This window comes from Ornithodoros turicata, chromosome 1 (assembly GCF_037126465.1).
Source record: "Ornithodoros turicata isolate Travis chromosome 1, ASM3712646v1, whole genome shotgun sequence".
NCBI lineage: Eukaryota > Metazoa > Arthropoda > Arachnida > Ixodida > Argasidae > Ornithodoros > Ornithodoros turicata.
The window spans coordinates 57,985,452-58,004,916 of record NC_088201.1 but is presented as its reverse complement, the minus strand read 5'-3'; the positions used below and the strand labels follow the sequence as shown (position 1 = coordinate 58,004,916).

Below are 19,465 nucleotides of genomic sequence, written 5' to 3'. Positions count from 1 at the left end.
CGACTCGTCAACAAGTGGACCAGTGACCACCATATGAAACTTTTCGAGTGGTTGCTGCTATGTGTGGTTATCTACCTATCCATGTAGTTATTTAGTGAGTATTTTGTTCGGTCAACTCTAAACAGTCGGACGCAGACTTTTGGCAGAAGTGGTGCACTGTGATCGTACGATGACGGAGACCGTTGAATGGACAAATTTACCCGAGAAAGGAAAATTGAGACAAGTTCTCCAGTTTTGAAAGTCATACGGCTTACATCGCTTTCATATTATCCAATAAGGACCGCGTAGCGTCTATCATTTTTGCGCGTTCGAGCATTGGAGTAACGGCGTTCAAAGAAAAGTATGCAGCACCTAAATGCTCAGAAACGAACTGAGCGGCGTGCAGACGGGGACAGATGCAGAGAGGACAGCAGGAAGGAGTGGGGGATGGTGGTGGTGGTGGTGGTGGTTGGGGGGGGGGGGGCTTAGTATGCGTCTTGGGCCGACATTCGTCTGGAAAGTCTGCCGGAAAACCCAGGGAAAACCTCAGACAGCACAGCCGGTGCCGGGATTCGAACCCGTGTCACCAATCGGAGTGGAGGGCGATCATCCTAATCACTACTGCACGCCTTTTTACTACACTACTCCACGTCTTTTCGTTATCATCGTGCTAGACAGAGGGTGCGCATAATGTGTTCTCTAAAATTTCACCAAAAATTCTTTGCCGCTTAAACGGTCCCGATTTGTTTTTCATTCGTTGAAAGAACCTTAGCTTATGCGTTCTAGAAGCTGTCCCAGCTTCTTAACCGAGAATCTGCGCTACACAACAAGATGCTGAAATTGGCTTGCTAAATCCAGAAGCGAGTAGTCACCTCAACGATCTCGTTTATCGCTTCGTTGTTATTTTCCGAGAACATCTGATTCGTGCGCACTCACACCCTCGGGTGACTATATGCCGATACGTAGGAATCATTTCCTTCACAATTTCCTTACGATGCGATCACTGAGACAAATGATTCGCAATGAAAGGGTACAACAAATGTCTGCTCGCGTAATTACACACCAGCTCTGTGCCCCGTTGTGACGTTCAAATATAGCTTTGGCTGCAATGATCGGAAATTAATGTACTCGAAGGGGATCACCTTGAGAGCAATTTCCAGCACCATTACTCACACAACTGCATATGCAAACGAGGCAAACCCTTAACTGGAGTAGACTGGGCATTTGACGGGTAACGAAGAACACGAGCCGTTGCATGATAGTGCGAATTTATGACGCAATTTCGACAGCAGTTTGCGGTAAGTGAAATGCTGTCGAGTCATTTGACAGACTTCGAATTGCTCTCGCGAGAGCCGTAACAGAGCAATGCTGATCCAAGTGGGCGCATTGGTTCGCGTCTCGCTTTCTGCCGGGCTACATTCCGCATAAAGTGCGACGCTCAAGGGCTAATATACCTGGGAGGTCCTATTTCATACTTGCCATGTTTCATAGTTTGACATATATTGTATCTGTGCGTGTGTGAGATTTTCATTATACGTAGGCAGCAGGTCTCCGTCTGTATATGAACAAACACGGCCCCCGTTTTTTTCTTTTTTTAAACATTCATTTTTCCAACCGTGTCACTAATTGCACTGAGACCGGATTCAGAAATAGCCACAGCGACGTGTGAGTTTGGACGTCAAAAAGAAGCGAAACATCATGCAGTCTGCGTCAACCTAAGCGTACGATTAATGTATGCGATATTTGTTCTGCTGTGGCGTGGTGGCTGATGTTCCTCAGTATCTCTTGCACTGCCAGCAGCACCTTCCCCAACGGCAATCCCTCCGTCGCCGTCTAATGCAACTTGGGTGCAGCGCAATGACCATGGCCACCCTCCTTGGTCCCGTCCCTCGGCTTACCTAGTGGCCCGTCACCACAGCCCTACTCCGCCTCCTGAAAGATTCGGGCCTTGCGTTCACCCTCTGGGCGGGCTTTCTCGTGCTATGTTGTGCCTGTGCTGCTCTGACTGCTTGCTCTAATCACAAGAAGTTTGTCGTTGCTCTGATTGTTTTTTGTAATACCAAGCCGGCATCAACCTGGATGACCTTTCCTCTTTTCTCATCTTTCTCCTAATAAACATATCCCCCAACGCCCGTTATGCAAGTCGGGTATTTCTCTCTGGGTTCCGTGTCACTTTTTATAGTCACCTGACGAACATCCTCACGCATTCTTAACGGTACTGCTTCGCTTTGCGAAATAATAGGGTTAATGATATCATCGCTAAGCGTATATATTTGAAAACGAAGATCGGAGTTGCTTCGTATCCATTGTTTGTTGTTATTATTCTGTAGGTCTTCAAATGTTTACAAACGATCAACTTTTTTCGTGGGCTCCCTCTCTTTTCTCTTGTCTTGAGACCATACTTCCTTAGCAGCCTGGAGCTTACTAGTTCCTCGTTGAGTTGGTCGCAGCCACCGATAAGACATCAAGACATAAGGCAAGATAAGACAAGTCTAATCTAATTTTCTACAGTTTGAAGATGACTTTGATTCGCGAAACTTCAGACGCCAACGGGGCTTTTGCAGTTGTACTATTTAAATTAAATTCCGCGTTAGCGCCGCGAAGCAACGTGTACTAGTTCTGACATAACACGTACATCCTACGCAGACATAACACGTCGTCGCTGCAAAACACATATTTTGGCACACGCACCACCAGCATTTGCAAATACTACGCTCTCAAAACCACCGCATAAGATGCTCAGAAGTAACAGTCGTTCAGGATGGTATCCGTCTCCTTCCTGATGCGTTGAAAATCGGCAGCATACGCCTTTCCGGTATGAATTGACATTTATCCACGCTGAATACAAAAAGACGTGCAATTGCTATCCAGAACAAATCCGGAACGATATTCTTTTTGATTTCTGGGTAACGGTTGCTTCTGAGCGTCTCATGCGGTCAAGTTCGCCTTTTAGGGTCTAGACACTAAAATACTCTAACGATGTCAATAAACATACGCTTACAATATATGTCTAACTTCCAGGAATCTTGCACCTTGATGCCCGGCATGTGTGGGTTGTACGCAATGCACCGCAGGGGTTGTCCATTGTGCTCAGGCTTCGGGGTGAACTTCACCAGACTGACCGTCACGTTATTGGAGGTGAGGTAGTTATCGCCCCGACTACCAGGCAACGCATCACTTCCAAGGTACCAGGACACGACAGCGGCAGGTAGCGAACCAAGTACTTCGCACTCCACCTCAACGGGGTAGTGCGCAGACAGAGGGCCCTGTGCACCACGGATAGTCACATTCTGAGGAGTCACTGTAAAAAAAAAAAAAAAAAAAAAAGAAATGCTGCGTGAAATCCTGAGCAAATTATACACTAGAAATAACGAGATTGGCAACCTTTAAGAATTCAGGAGCTAACAAAAACCACGATCACATATCGGACAGATCAGATGTGCACACACAATCGGTTTTGGGACACAGAGACATCAGAGCTCTATGATGGGTTACCGCATTGGTTTATTGAAAGCAGTTCTGTCTCAGACAAGTAACTGGAAGTCACTATATTCCCACTCATTTACAGGTTGCGCAATGCGTATACAGATGTCGCTGGAAGCAATTTCGTCTCGCATCGGAAGAAATAAATCATGTACTGACGCAAGGAAAGCATCGATTATGCACGACTTATTTACTAATGGTAAAGCCATCACGAAAAGCAATACTCCTTAAAGGGATTATCACATCCATCGCGGTCGATTCCGGAACTACAGTGCCATTTCACTCCTCGTTCATCACCGGCAATGACCTCGAAAATCCGACGCGAATTAATGGAGTTATTTCTGTGCAATTTGATGTAATGCATGGCAAGAGCAGACGACGGATGTGACAGCATTCCGGAATTCCCTCTCTGGAAACGTCACTTGGACAAGACCAATCAGTGAGCGCCCCTTGGCGCGGACAAGGCCAATCAGGGAACGACAGAGAGATCTTTGCGCCCAACCTCCGGGCGGGAATGATGGCGTCTGCAGGTCGGGGAGATGTCTGAGATCGACTCGTGAAATGCTGTTTCTGGTTAGCGTAAATGGGTAGAAATCCAGCGAACCGGTAGAGAAGTACGAAGGGAGTTGTCTCAGGACAGGAGCCGCCGATATTTCGAACACAGACTGTTCTTCTTCCCAGAAGAAGAACAGTCTCTGTTCGAAATATCGGCGGCTCCTGTCCTGAGGAAACCCCCTGTTTCTGGTTAGCGTCGTACGTCTTTGTACAGCCAGGAGAATAATACAGTGTTCCACGGAACATCGTGATCTAAGAGAAAGTTGGCGTATTTACCAAGGTCTTTTCAAGTATATATTGCTGTGCGAACGCGAAGCAGACGACCTCGAAGACAATCACCTGCGCCGCGTTCCTATTCGTGCCCACGGCTTACGTCATTCTCGCTTGGATGCAGAGGGACTGCCAATCTTTAAAACTCGTTTATTTAATAAGTACGCTTTTTTGGGGAAAATAAACTTGGCCAAGTAGACTTTGAGGCCATGCCGAATATTACCGTATCGGTCTCATACACATCATACCGGATGCGATAGTTCCTTTAACGCCAACTACATCCCTTTCATTACTTCATTTCATTAAGATTAAATCGCAGTAACTGTTGGTGAGATTGTATGGCAACGAGCTCTTAGTGAAGTCTGAACTGCATTACCAGCTGGTGTTTCGTGCAGATCAAAACTCCGTAAGGCAATGTACACTCTAAATCGTTTTACACCTTAAAGGGTGTAAATCAAAATGTTCATGGCGCACACCTTTTAAGGTGTATTTTAACACCCTCATGGCAATTGGTGTAAAGGGTGTAACGCTGAATAAAACTGCTGGGTTCGTGGCAATATGCTGGTAACTGTGTATTCACAATTACCAGCATATTGCATATACTCACATTGAGGTCCATATATGTATGCACATCAAGGTGATTCAATATGTGTGTAAACATGCACAGACGACAAACAGACAATCATGTATGGCATGGCAGCTGTGCATGGCAATGAAGCATGGCAGCTGTATATAGCTTTTCGTGGAATTGTAGACCTTCTCATGAGCAGGCACCTCCCCCATATGCATGTTCATTACTTAGAACATTGCATTTATTCGTTTCTTCAAGGTTTTGCAGTGTGGTACCCACAAATATCTAACCCCTGTAAAATGCATTACATTGTTCATTATCAGCGACTCATCAGTATGTTTGGTCCTCTCCTAGCTCTATGGTGTACGCGTTTCGAAGGGAAACACTATCATTTTAAAGATGTTGCTAGAAACACTCGAAATTTTTAGAACATAACCCTTTCATTAGCAAGAAGACATCAATTTGATCAAATGTATGTGTGGTCGCAGCCCTTCATCAGAAATGCCACATCTACTGATAGTTCCAAGGAGATACTACTTCAACATGCCCCAGAAGCAATTCAGAGTTACATTCATGACCGTGATATTCACGCAGAATCTATAGTCCATGTGAAAAGTGCAGTTGATAATGATAACACATTTGCTGTTGGCTGTGTTGTTGCAAAAGAACTTTCCGAGGAGGACTTACCCGTGTTCGTTGAAATTGCAGGCATATACAGGGTGTTTCAAAAAACGTGTCATTCGGACTTCATCAAAAAAACGGGGCGACGGAAAAATACGGGGTAAACGGCATTTGTATGGCAACTGAATTTGCCATCTTTAAAAAATATTTTAATTTGATTTTAATTAAAAGAAACTGAGTTTCTTTAATTGAACTCCAAAATTTCCCAAGTCAACCTAACGTTTTTTCTACAGAATTAGAGAGCCCGTAGCGAACTTCGTCAGATCCACCAAGAAATTCGCTTGATATTGCAAATGGCACTGCCCCAAAAAAGTCCCGAAATTGAGGCTTCAGAGTTTCGGGTATTCAACGGCGCACAAAATCAGTCGCAAAGACGCGCGGAGAGCCTGACATGCTCCTGCCCTCACGAAGCTAGTACAATTTATCGCCGAACCGTCGTGCCGCACAAGACGTGCCGATAACAAGGCGGTTGACATTGCACCATACGTTGATAAGCGGCAAACAAAAATGATTCCGCCTCTTTTTTCCCGCCCTCTTTTTTTCGACCTTCTATCTTTCATGGGAGCAGAAGCATGTGCTGCTCTCTGCGCATCTTTGCGACTGATTTGGTGCGCCGTTGAATACCCGAAACTTTGAAGCCTCAATTTCGGGTTTTTTTTTTTGGCAGTGCCATTTGCAATATCGAGCGGATTTTTTGGTGGATCTGACTAAGTTCGCTGCGGGCTCTCTAATTCTGTAAAAAAAAAAAAAGAAAAAAAACGTTAGGTTGACTTGAAATTTTGGAGTTCAATTAAAGAAATTCAATTTATTTTAATTGAAATCAAATGAAAATATTTTTGCAAGATACCACACAAATGCTGTTTACACCGTATTTTTCCGTCGCCCCCTTTTTTATGAAGTGCGAATGACACGTTTTTTGAAACACCCTGTATGTTATTAACACTGATACCATTTTTCTCATACAAACATTAACTGCAGTTGAGTATGATGAGCACTATCATTATTTGTTCTGTCTTGCAATGAGGAGCAATGTGTTTTAAGAAATTTAAGCATTATCTCAACAGATCTTCTAAATCTGCATACATTATCAGATGGTAGACGTGTTGTAAGTCCACGCCATGCACTTTTGTAATGTAACTTCCCGTTCCCTGTTGTTGTATACAGTTACTTTTGTTCATGTGAACGAAAATAAACATACTCTGTTTATACACCCAGGCGACACACTTATCACCGTATTTCACCTGAAGGTGTAGTACACCATTGTTACATTCTCAGGAACTTCCAAAACAAAGTTGTAGGGTGTGAGAGGGGTGTGATCTTTGTTAATACACCTATTTTACACCTTTAAAGGTGTGAAACGGTTTAGAGTGTATTGAAACGGGATTCATACCCAGGCAGCAGACTATCCTGGTCCAGGATATTGTCGGGACAATCGACCTACCGGTAATATATAGGACCACGTTTACCATTATTCTTCCAATAATCGTTGCTACATGGGTATATTGGTCCAAGGTTGACATCAACCGGTCAATATTCGCTGGTCACTGGAAATATAGTCCCCATATAGCCATGAAACAGGCGACATTGGCTGAATATGGGGAACGTGCCCCATTCATCATCTACATATAGCCGTAGAACAAATAATATCCCAGGCAGCACACAATACTGGGCCCATATTGGCTGAGCATTGGCGGAAATCGTTTTGCCATGACTTCCCCTTATTGGCTCAAACTTCGCAATATGGGGCCATATGGCCAAGTTTGAGCCAATATGTGGAAATGGCAATATGGGCCCCATATTGGCTGAAAATGCAGAAAATGGGGCGAACCCGTATTGGGTACTTGTACCGAGTGCCAAGCGGCACGGCGAGATTGGACGCTGAAGCGTGTGAAATGCCCTACTCAATACGTCGTTACATCCAACAACATCCCGCAGACGATACACATTGTACGAAACAGACGGCGTCTGCCACTCCCACTCTAGAGTCACTAAATAAGCTACGCTTCAGAGTATCGACACTGAGCCGCCATGTTGTTTCGGATGACGTCCAGCTCCACCTCTATTTTGGCAGTAGAAATAGAAGAAGGTGAAGTTCAGCAGTGGAAGAAGACAACACTTCGAAGAGCGCTAAATGGATGGCGCTGGAGGTCATCCGAAACAACATGGCGGCTCAGTGTCGATACTCTGAAGCGTAGCTTATTTAGTGACTCTATCCCACTCTATATAACATGCTGTGTAACTCAGCTGGCACAGCTGATGCAAACAGCCGTCTTCATGCTTCGCGATGCCAATCGTTCGTAGCTGCGGAATAAAACGAAAGACTCGGAGCGTGTGCTCGTTTCAGCGAAATCGCGCGTCCTACAACTCGTAATGGCCATGCGCGACACTCGGATCGGTCGTTTCATTGGAGCGAAAACGTCGGTGGTTATAGACTCTAATGACAATGGAAGCTGCAGATCAAATAAAAAACGCCATGTCTGAGAGAAAAGGGTATCTGTTCTGTAACGCTAGGTGCCTTCAAGTTACTGCAGATGCAGTGCGAGATGCTGAGGCGTATATGTCCGTCATCGTCACGAAAGTGTTTCGCTCCTTTGTACACTAGGAGCGGGTTGTAAGTTGTTGGGCCATATAGTACTGAGATCCCAATGAAGGCTTCTGAGGGATGTTTTGTAGGGGTAGTTCTCTGGGACTACCTGGACCTTTGAGGAAGACGGGCACTCCACCTGTTCTTCGTTTTTAGGCAATGTTGTATTGTTTTTGTAACGCGACGCAACGTGGATCAGTTACATCTGAATGAAAAAAAGAATAGAAAAGCGAATAAAAGCGAAAAAAGACTTTAGTGGTGGATATTATACGGGGTAATGCATTATTATTACACGGACTCATCGTCGGCATTATCACGGAAGAATTGGCACAATTCAGGCAAAATAGGCCTACCAGTATAGGCAGCCCATATTGGTCCAATGGGGAGTCTGGTTGCACTTTTCACGTGGGATCAATATTGGCAACCCATATGGGGTCGATATTGGTGAACCTAGCAGCCCACATTGGGCCGATATCGGTGTGCTACCTCGGATATGGTCCGCTTTCAAATGCAATATTGGCACAGCACTTTCAGGCGCGACGAAAGTAATATGGGCTGCAGAACTGCTGACAGGCGATTCGAGACAACCGTGTCGCGAGTAGTGCCTTGATTGGGCCTATATCGGCTTCCCATTTACCCAGCATGGGACCAATTTGAGGTCAATATTGAGCTGCTGCATGGGCAATATGGGGTGTACATTGGAAATAGTGGAGCTGAATATCGGCTGCCAATATTAGGCCTTGTTTGGGCAGGATTGCAATTGTAAAATTAGGCCAACATTGAGAATCCGAGATATGCCTATATTTGTCCGGCATGGGACCCACATTGGGGTGCTGCTCGAGTAGTACCACCTTGAGGATTACCATACAAACAACTGGTCATAAGAAATTGCAGCTATTGATGTAGGCTGTGTATACCACATTAGATGCCGTGAATATTTATTGGCATGCGTCAGAGATAACAAACAACATAAACAAACTATGAGAACACAGCCTGAACCTAAAGGTCTTTCAGACGTCGTTCTTGTTTACATGCACGACCCTCTTAGAGAAGTCAACCTTTTTGTGAAATGCTCGTACGTGTCTCAGCACAGCGATGACGCTATCGCTTCTGGGAAGCACTTTACGGAAGTCAGTCTACATTTCTTCCCAGAAAGCCATGATCCACAGGGAGTTGCTCGATGCTGAGTTTATGTTGGTATTAGACTAACATCATCATGCTTCCGTATGCTTCCAGTTCATCGAATGCGCCTCGACGTGGCCTTCACAGCAAAGTGGCGCTACCGCATGAGACAAGTTGCCTCTTCCCACTGCAGGCACAGCGGTGCTGTTGAAGATCTAGAGCACATTCTTCTCCATTACCCACACTACCAACCTTCCCGAACCGTACTCGCCGCATCCCTCAACGAGCTAGACTCCCGCCTCCTCGCTCTCACAAAATTGCTTGTTCCCTGGCCACATCCAGCACACTAACACTCTGCCCTCAAGGGTCTCTTCACCTTTCTGGACACCACAGGACTTCGATCCTTATTGCGAAGGGGCTCATTATTTCATTCCCCGCATCCCCACCAGCAATGGGGTAGAGTATCGCCCCCGGCGATGAAACTCCCCAGCCATGATCCCGTAATAAAGTTGTTGTTGTTCATCATGCTTCGCCAGTTGACCGATGAACTGTGAGATGTGAAGAGAACGTTAAGTTTGGAAAACGAAACTCTCTGCCACAACTTCTTTTACGCATCAGCTAGGAAAACGTGCTGAGTGCGTGCTTGTGCAAGCTAAAATACACGGTTCGACACTTTGGACCACACAATAACCCTTACTTGAGAAAGCGACTCGTTTCAAGGTTCCGTCGTGCTCCCTCGTGACGTAGTGCTTTACCCATAGAGTAGCACTATAAACAGTTATTTCGCGAATTTGCTTCACGCAGTACATGGAGAGCATTTGGGCTGGGTACTGTTAAAATTAATGAAAATCACTTTTGAATCTAGAGTACGTACGTCTCTGTGAACATACGTACCCGAAGGTATCAAATCACCATTTGTGACGAAAAGGCAGATATGTACGTATCTTGAGTATCGTACTCAAAATACCGTATATAATACATATATATATATATATATATATATATAAGTAAAGACAAACAACGACTGCACTGAACTGCCAACCAAAGCCTTATTCCATCAAACCAGGAGCTTTTATACTCTCCTCTCCTCCTCTTCTAGTGCCGGTGTTGCCACATGTATAACCGGAAACTTTCTTCCCGATATGAAGCTATCAACTTTCTTAGATAAATGTATTGAAGGCTTACTAATGCAATTCCTCCCTAATCTTTTGAGTTCTTTCGCTTGAGTTGAGTTGAGTTGAGTTGATAAAAAAAGAAAAAAAAAAGGAGAAATAGGCACTCATTACGAGAGCCGGCTACTCCAGATCACTTAGGAAAACACAAATGACTATATACAATAAAACCAATGAGTGACAAAGACTCTCAATCAGTCACTCACACACTGTTCACACACGCTGTCCTCACACACTGTCAGTCACACTGTATCCACCAACTTGGAGTCTGCGCAAAATCGCACAAACGCCTGCATGCCGTGAAACTGATGGTCGGGTGTCCAAGGGCCCAGAACCTTAACAACATCAAATGGTCTGCCATCCAGCCGAGCTAAGGAAGCTTGTAGAGATTGTCTGTGCTGCTGATACCGTGGACAGGATAATAAGATATGTTCAGTGTTTCTTTTACAACATTCTGCGTGCGAATATTACCTAAAGCGATCGTCGGTTTACCACCGTCGGCGTGGACGAGTCTGATTAATGAATACATCATTGATGAATGAATACAGAATGACGGCGTTCTCCTTAAGAAGCATTTCAGCACGAAGAGCCACTAGTACCTGATCGCCATACCGGTAAGCCCGCGCGACGAAATTGTTCACGCCTGCTACGACGAACCAGGGGGCTTAATCGTTGCACACGTTCAACTTAACGGCACGAGACAGCTGAACGAGTCGTTCAGGCTAACGAAACGAGCAACTTTATCGACGCTTTGCGTGGTCGCAATCTGTGCGCCTCGTGAAGCTTCTTCTTTGTGGTTATTTTTAGAGTCACTAAATAAGCTAAATAAGCACCGCCCTGAGCGAAGAGCAGGCTGGCAGCGAGGCTGCATCTTCTCCGACCAATAGGACTGTTTCATTTGTTCCGATAGCTCGCATTCTCGTGCTCTCATACATGCTCATTGCGTTCCAATGTTCGTTCCCAGGCTCGTTCGTCATCCTCTTTTTCTTCCCGTCTCAATATATGGCTCGCTAGTCGTGTGAAAATAATTAACAAACATGTACATCACTGTGAGTATAATCGTCGAGCTATACGCAAAAAATTGTAAATCATTTTCCTACCCTGACGATGGTGTCGGGTGAGAATGGTCTTAATACGAGAACTAGTGTGTGCTGAGTTCTAGTTCACGTGGGAGTCCGAGACCAGAAAGGAAAGACGTAGCGGTATCAGAAGTATCAAAAGAAGAAAGAGGAGGAGGCTGCCCGTTCTCTCAACGTGTACACTTATTTCATTAACTTTAGGTAACTTTTTCTTCAAGCATGGAAGTACAACGCGCAGCCTTACAGTCAGGCTTCATAAACAGTGCGAACAGCATTTCTTCCCGGCCGGAACAACTTTACAAAATCTATCTGGTGCAGTTGAAAGGCCTCCTGACGCCTAAAATAAAATAAATTCGCAGTGGAACAGTTTTCTAGTGAGCTTGAACAGAACGTCAGTGAACTGTTTTAATTCCATGTTAGCACCGCGAAGCAAGAGAATGTTATGAAACTATTCAAGACAATCGACCTCAGAAAATCCACAGAGTCCTTTGCTCTTCCTTTCATTGCTACATCAACACTATGTCCGCAATGTACTACTAAAGAGAACAATTCGAACACTACTATATGCCTCCATTTCGCCTTTGTTGTTCATCACAACACCCGTAGCTATCAAGACGGAGTGAAGTACACGGTCACAAGTCCTCACAAACGGTGCGGAGAGCGTTTCTTGGCGCACGGAAGAACTTTACAGAATCTGTCTCGTCCAGTTGAAAGGCATCCTGACGCCATCACGTCCATGGGGCACAGTTAGCTGCTCGTGTGATCGCACAAGCGAAGAATCACTCCGCCATCTTTCTTGGGCAGCTTCAACGTCAGCGTGTCGTTACGAATAACGAAACGAAGAAACTTATCGACGCCCTGCTGTGGCACAATCCCTGCTCCTCGTTTAGCTTCTTCGTTGAGGCTATCGTGCTTGTAACGAGCGGTTACGTGTTATGATGTCACCGTCCTGAACAAACTACAGCTGCCAACGAGGCTGTAATCTTGTGGATCAATGAGGTTGTTTAATTTTGTTTGGATAGCTCACATGGTTTGTCTATGGTTTGTCTATGGCTTGTCGTTGTCACTTCTTCGTCTTCTGTCTCGTCTTCATCTGCATCTTCTCGAGAATATCTCACAGCCCTCATGTAACCACTGGTGTAAATACGATAAAAGGAGGAGCATGTCATTTTGTACACAGTCGTGGAGCAACACATGTTCGTTTCTGCAGAAATTCCGTTTCTGCAAATCTCCAAATGAAGATGTTTCACATTCTAACGAGTGGGTAGACCCACTCGTTAGGCAAACGATTTAATTTGATCGTAACTGGACCGAGAGATTACGCCCCTGTCACTTTAACGAAAAGAGCTCGTCATACACCACGTGCTCGAGCTCCCGAGTGTCTCGCGCCTCGTTAGATCATGAGCCATGTAGGCGATGAAGGCTGTGAGCACGTGAACACATTCGTTAGGCAGACGACACCGTCGGTCGTTACGCGAGCAAGAGATTACGCCTTTGTCCCGTTAACGAAAAAAGCGCGTCACGCGTCACGTGAAACGTGTCACGTGTTCGTGTTAACGAGAGCTCCGCCCCTCGTTGGCTCGCGAACGATGCAAGTGATTAAGCCCCCAGACCTGGGAATTCTCTCACCGGACCCCAACCCGTCTGCTCTCACTAAAGTTTGTCGCTCCCCTGTTTGTGGGTACAGTTTCGCCCCAACAAAAGTCTTGTTTCTGCAAGCCAGTATCGCCACTTCACCCCATGACAACATTAGCCTTTCAAGGGCGTCCTCCGACGATGCACCAGTTGTGATAGAACTAGTTCTCTCCGTCGATGAACAACTTTTCGGTGATCTAGTGACGAGTTAATAGTGACGAAATAGTGACGAATAGTGACGAAAAATAGAGTGTGTATTACGATGACTGAGCATTCAGCGCGAAGTCCAACAACTCCATGATAAGTGCGTTGTGAGGTTTTAAGAGCAGAACGGACAAGGGTGTTTATTTCTTTGCTACAGTTGCGGTCACGGCTGTGTGTGTGTGTGTGTGTGGGCGGGGGGTGTTAGCATCCGTCCTTGGCTGACTTCAGGGGAAATGTGCGGACATCAGTCTGGAAACCTTCCCCGAAGACAACTGACAGCACAGCCTGTGGAAGGATTCGAGGAATAAAAGAAGATAAACAAACAAGGGTCACGAGTCAGTGAAGCTGTTGGACGCAATATCCTCCAACTGCAAAGAGAAGAGTCAACGCCGCGGGCAATGCCGTCGAAAGAACGGAAAATTAAAACAGTGCCGAATAAGTGAATAAACTAGCGCGCAATGTAGAAGAAGTCGTATTAGCTTTCTAGTCCCGAATGCTGAAGTCAACTGGGCGTTTCGTACGACACTGCTGCAACGTGGGGTACACACTTTCGAGGCGGCTTTGCCACTGAGGCAGCGTTTGAATAATTCAGGATGAGAATGGCGCAGAAAACAGCGCTGCTGAATGCTTCTTTGGTTTTCACCATGTTTGTTTTCTACTCTGTGCCGACTAAGCACTTGGTGTGACACACTGAAATTTATGGCTGGGCAGCAGACGGCGCCGCGAGGCGGCCGTCATGTGAAACAACGACTGTTCCATTGAATTTTACAGAACGATCATTTAGGTAAATAAGAAAGAATTGCGCCTAGAGTAGCCTGTTCCAACACTGTAGGATCCCGTACGTGTGAATGACTGTAGCCCTTGATGGCGGTGTTTGCGATATGATTTCAAAGCTTAGCGCTCGAATTTCTGATTTGCTCCACATGCTGCCCGATCTTTTACATAAACTTTCCCGTAACATTTTTTGGCTCTCGCAACGTTCGATCAGTAGTAGTGGAGTAGAGAGGTCGGAGTTCAGTCTTCAAAGACACCTGTACCAGTGCCTTAAAAAGAAAGGGTACCACTGGATTACCAAGGACTTTAGTTTTGTCAATAGATACTTTTTCGGAAAAGCAACGCACCGCATATCATGGTGACGAAAAAACAGAAATGTAGAAACAACGCAGGACAACTATTGACTCCGAATTAAACGGCTTTAATGACGGACACACGGAGCGACACGCTTAAAATAGAAAAAGAAAGAAGGATAGAGATATGTCAACAAATAGAGACAAGGGTGGTACAACCCAACAAAAAGCATGGTGGTCCCTGAGCCTACTATTAAGGCTCCTTCCCGTTTTAACCAATCTAAAACCTCCCACATGTAAGATGAATGCCGTATACAACACGCTGGTGACATTCTACATATCTACATTTGTGTTTGATCTTGCAGTGCCTCCCGCAGATCATTCTTCACGATCGCTCTAGTTTCACAGGGGACGACATCACAACCGGAAGAAAATGCCTCTGCCCTGCCTTCTTAAAGATATGGGAAACCCCGTGACTGTAGGGGCATAGTAACAGGGCTCCAACGAGTCCCCTGGATATCTCTTCTAGAACTGCACCTGAGCTTCTCCAGTAGTCTTCCCGCCACACTACCCAACAGTGAATCGGGATAACCCCCTTTTTGGAATTTCAGTATGTGGGCGAAAAAGGTATCACATTAGGGTGATAAACTGATCAGGTTGTTATCGTTCTTGCATGATGTACTAGCATTAGGTAAGTAGCACTTCGTCCATCTGTCTGCCCTAGTTACCTAGCGCTAGTACATCATGCAAGAAAAAGGTAACTTCAATGGTACAAACACACGATCTGCTCAGAGGTGCTTCCAAGCCCATATATGCAGTGCCTCTCTTCACTAACTTGTATTGTGCTGAATTAAGAACAGCTTTCAACGCAAACGGGGCATGTAGGTCAAACACCAATGATGTTGGACCTACACATACATCATGCTAAATATACCAGCTACTTTGATTTTCTACGCTCAACGGGAAAGCACGTGTGTCAATTCGCGTCCAAAAAAAGAAGAAGAAGAAGCTGGAAGTCAACTATTCCGGTCACATGTTAACCCAACTTAGTACTGTGGATGATCGTTTAGACGCACAAGTACACACATATTCAGAAGTGCTGATGGCCTCTTTGCGCACAAGCAACAAGAAAGATTCTTTTAAGATAATTATTCAGTTGTGGAACGATGGAAGCGATTTCAACATACGGTGCAGGGCTTTCCAGTACAAAGCATGGTCATTAGGGGCACTACCAGTCACGGTGGAGTGCATAGTACTTTTACTGTCTGCACTTCTTCCCATTTTTTTTCTTTTCTAGCAGATGAAATTAACGAACAGTACCTTTAACCAAGCTCAGTTCACTGCCAAAGAGCATTCTGAAACTCCTCGTAGAAGGACGGTGTAATAATGCACATAGTGCTACCCTGCTGCTGCTTGCAATAGCAGCCATGGCGAGTTTTATTTGCTGTATCTCGACTACCGTTGTAACTGTTGAGTGGCAGCAATAAACGGAAGCTACTACACGTTGGAGTGAACAGGTGCTTTACTAATAAGAATAGTGTGCGTGCGTAAGCACGCGTGTGCGGGTGCAGATTTTCATTCGTGCTATCCTTGTCGTCAGACCAACACTACCCCTCGACAAGCATCTACTGAAGGTCCGCATCTTTCCCTGTCGGAAGCAATAAAGTAGTTCCCGAAGTGCGTATTCCTCTCCTCTGCTGGTTTCCTTGCACCAATGCCTGGTGGCCTTGTGTGGTGACTTCTCGCCAACAGGCATTGCTGTGTCGAGGGTGCTTTCTCCCTGTAACTTTCCACTGGAGAGAGCTTCCCGCGTCCTCTAGACACCCGCCGGTCTGGAGCATAGCGACTACCTTGCACATCTTTTCCGCCAGGACCTATCATGTTGACAGCTTTGTGCTCCTTGCCTCCACCAACGACGTCAAATTATACGACCACCTCCCATCACCTACGCTGCGCTTCATCTTTAAGGGGTTGTTTCCGGTGATGGCCATCCGATGAACAAAGTTATCCTCGTGGGTGTTATTCCGGTGGATGAATCATTAGCCGCTCTTCGCGTTGAACCACTTGACGGTCCCCAAGCACGTTCTTGGCGGTTAGACGTTTCTCATTGACCGGTTTGCTATTGCCATGTCTTTCCCGTTAGTCCACGGTGACTGGCCGCTGCCGGCGGTGCTGCCTGGGGTTTTTCCTGGGTTCTCCTCAGACGCTTTCAGACATATGTCGGCACAGTTCCCTTAGAAGTCGGCCCAGAACGCACATTCCCCAGGGCATTAGTCGTGACGTTGCCCACCTCTGTGAAGCCGACAACGACGAATTCTTTCACCACCACCACCACCACGGTGACTGGCCCGCGTGATTTGTTCCCCCATGACATTGCTGGTCACAACCCGGTAGAGGTCATTTTCTAGGTGACCAGTTGCTACTACCCGTCAGCTGTTAGTAGCTGTGCAGCGGTCCCAGTAGAAAGTCACAACATTTCCAAGTTGCGTCATCTTGTTGACGGAAAGTAAACCCCTTCCTAGAGACGGGACATACAGGTCATTTCCAGTTCGAACCTTTCTACATACGTCCCCTGATTTGCAGGAGAGGAACCCCTCGCGACCTCCTGTACTTTCTCGACTAAACAAAGCAGAGGGTAAACAACAGACGTTTATTGCCTGTAAACATGGAATGAAAGGAGAATGAAATGTGAACGTGAGGTGACTCATCACGTGAGAAGGTGAATCGTCGTCCTTCATCTTTGTTATGACAGGTGATATATTTAACATCTTGCCACACGCGACGGTGCGGGGTTATCTTGGCGTTATGATGGCTCGATCCCATAAGGATTTTGTACAGGTCGTCTCAATATAGTGCGACCATTGGTCCTGAGAAGACACGATCGGATTCTTCTATCGGAACCGGGGAAGACTTCTTGTATACTACCCCCATTCGCCATTGCAATCTAGTTCGGTTTGGTTCTTGAATTAGTACGTCGTCTCCGACATTTATGTTGAACCCTCTCATCGATTTTCAGTGGTACGCCGAACGTAGTTCAGTAAGATACTCTTTGTGCCACGTATTCCAGGGCAGTCGCAGAGTTCTTGGCGTTGAGTCCACGTATGCCTGAGTAACTGCGTTGCTCGTGCGCCATTCAGTAGCGTGTAAGAGCTGGGTTGATTCTCATTGCAGGCAGACTTCTACCACTGCTGATGTCCGCGGGAGTTAAAGGAATAGGTTCGGAATCCTCAGCGTAGACATATGTGACAGAACGGGAGTTGAGGATGGCCTCCACATCGGAGAGCAGCGTCTGCATTTCAACGAGGTCGACCACATTTCGGGATGACGTCTTTCTTATGGCAGATTTGATCGAACGTATGAGACGCTCGAAGAAGCCGCCCCACCAAGGAGCGCGCTCCGCAATGAAGCGCCAATGGATGGCTCTCATGGAAGAGTAGTCCTGAATGAGCGGAGCTTTCAGAATGTAACACATATGTCGAAGTTCTTTAGCCGCGCTTTGAAATGTTCGTGCATTGTCGCTGTAAAGTATTTCACAAACACCTCTTCGAGGTACGAACCGGCGGAACGCCTGCAGAAGCTTGTTCGTGGACATATCCTCGCATATTTCAAGGTGCACGGCCCCTGTGATGGCATATGTAAAGATGACGATGTAGGCTTCCTCATATTCCCGGCTCGTCGTTAAAGTGTAAGAGGCCGGCGCAGTCGACTCCTATCACTTGAAAGGGATGTGACATGGTTACACGTGTAGCGGGAAGTGGAGCGTCCATTTGAACCATGTGTCACGAATCGTTTTTCTTACAGGTAATACGGTTACCTATGACATTCTTGATTTGTTGGCGCGCACGGATGAGTCAAAACCGCTCTCTGATGTGTACAAGGGTGCCTCTGACTCCCGAATGAAAGACCTGTTTATGAGCTGTTCGGATGAGAAGCTTAATTGCCGTAATATGTGTGTGGAGGGATAATGACTGAGTGTCTTTCCGTGAAGGACGGTTTACTGGTGTCCGCTTGATTGGTGACGGTTGACTGGTGTCCGACGGTTGTCTGGTGGTGTTGAATTCGTCCGCCTACTCGTTAGATGCCGTCGTCATCGAGAAATGGTCGCAGGTCTCGTAATCGTGACACTGTAGCGAGAGGTTGCTGATTTCGTGTGGTACACATTTCCATTTCAAAGGCCGACAGTTGTATGTGCTTGATCGAGTAGTTATCGGCCTCTCGAGTTTCATCAGAAGAGAGGGGACCCGAACTGAGGCCCGAACGCTTAAGGTTGTGGATGTAGGGCGTGATCTATGCCGTTACACGGTGAAGTGTATGGAACGCTACTGTACTTTTCCATGTCGAGGATCAGTGGTGTGTTAGAATCGTTGACGTGCAGCACAGTATGTGAGCGTTCCGTACAGTCACGTTCAGGTTCGATGACTGGAACGATAATGCCAACCACCGTTACGGTGTGTGAAGGGAGCCACGTGGGTCCGCTCCACCAGAGTTTAGAGTCAAGCAGTTTTCTGGAGGAGATACCTGTGGTCCACAAATCTCCGGGATGCACATATTGCCAATCGGTAGAGTTGACCGTCTGTTGTATCTCCATGACCCTGTGACAGACAAAAGGCGCCCAGCGTCCAGGGTCTCCTGTAATCCAATGGAGTGTAGTGGTCGAGTCAGTCGAAAAGTAATTGCGAGTCTGCAACCGAAAATTGCGTTGGAAATATTTACATCAGTGCTCCGAGCAGCTCGAGCCAAGCAAGCGCCATCTCTTTCATTGGTGCAATTCGTGATCGTGCAGCCAGAAGGTGGACGCACATTTCCCCAGGGCGTCAGTCGTGACGTTGCCCATATACGTGAGGCCGACAACGGCAAGCCCTTTCACCATCACCACCACCACCACCTGGACGTGAGATTGTTCGCTCCGAGTATGTGCTAAGCGGAGATAGGCCACCGTACCATATGCAGCGGTGCTAGCACCGGAAAAGAAGTGGAACAAGTGCAAGAGAAGAGACACCACTATGTTCGGTATCGGCCGACAGTCTAAGTTTTTCCTCCGAAAAAGTGCTTAGATATTAAAT

General features: G+C 46.3%; 1 protein-coding gene across 1 annotated transcript in view; it reads right to left on the bottom strand.

Annotated features, from left to right (window-relative positions):
• Positions 1-19,465, bottom strand: part of LOC135378276 (hemicentin-2-like) — a 950,281-nt gene that overhangs the window by 103,040 nt on the left and 827,776 nt on the right. The window contains exon 5 of the mRNA XM_064611260.1: positions 2,981-3,280. Within this exon, the coding sequence (XP_064467330.1) occupies positions 2,981-3,280 (300 nt within the window). The remainder of the gene's footprint in view (positions 1-2,980; positions 3,281-19,465) is intronic.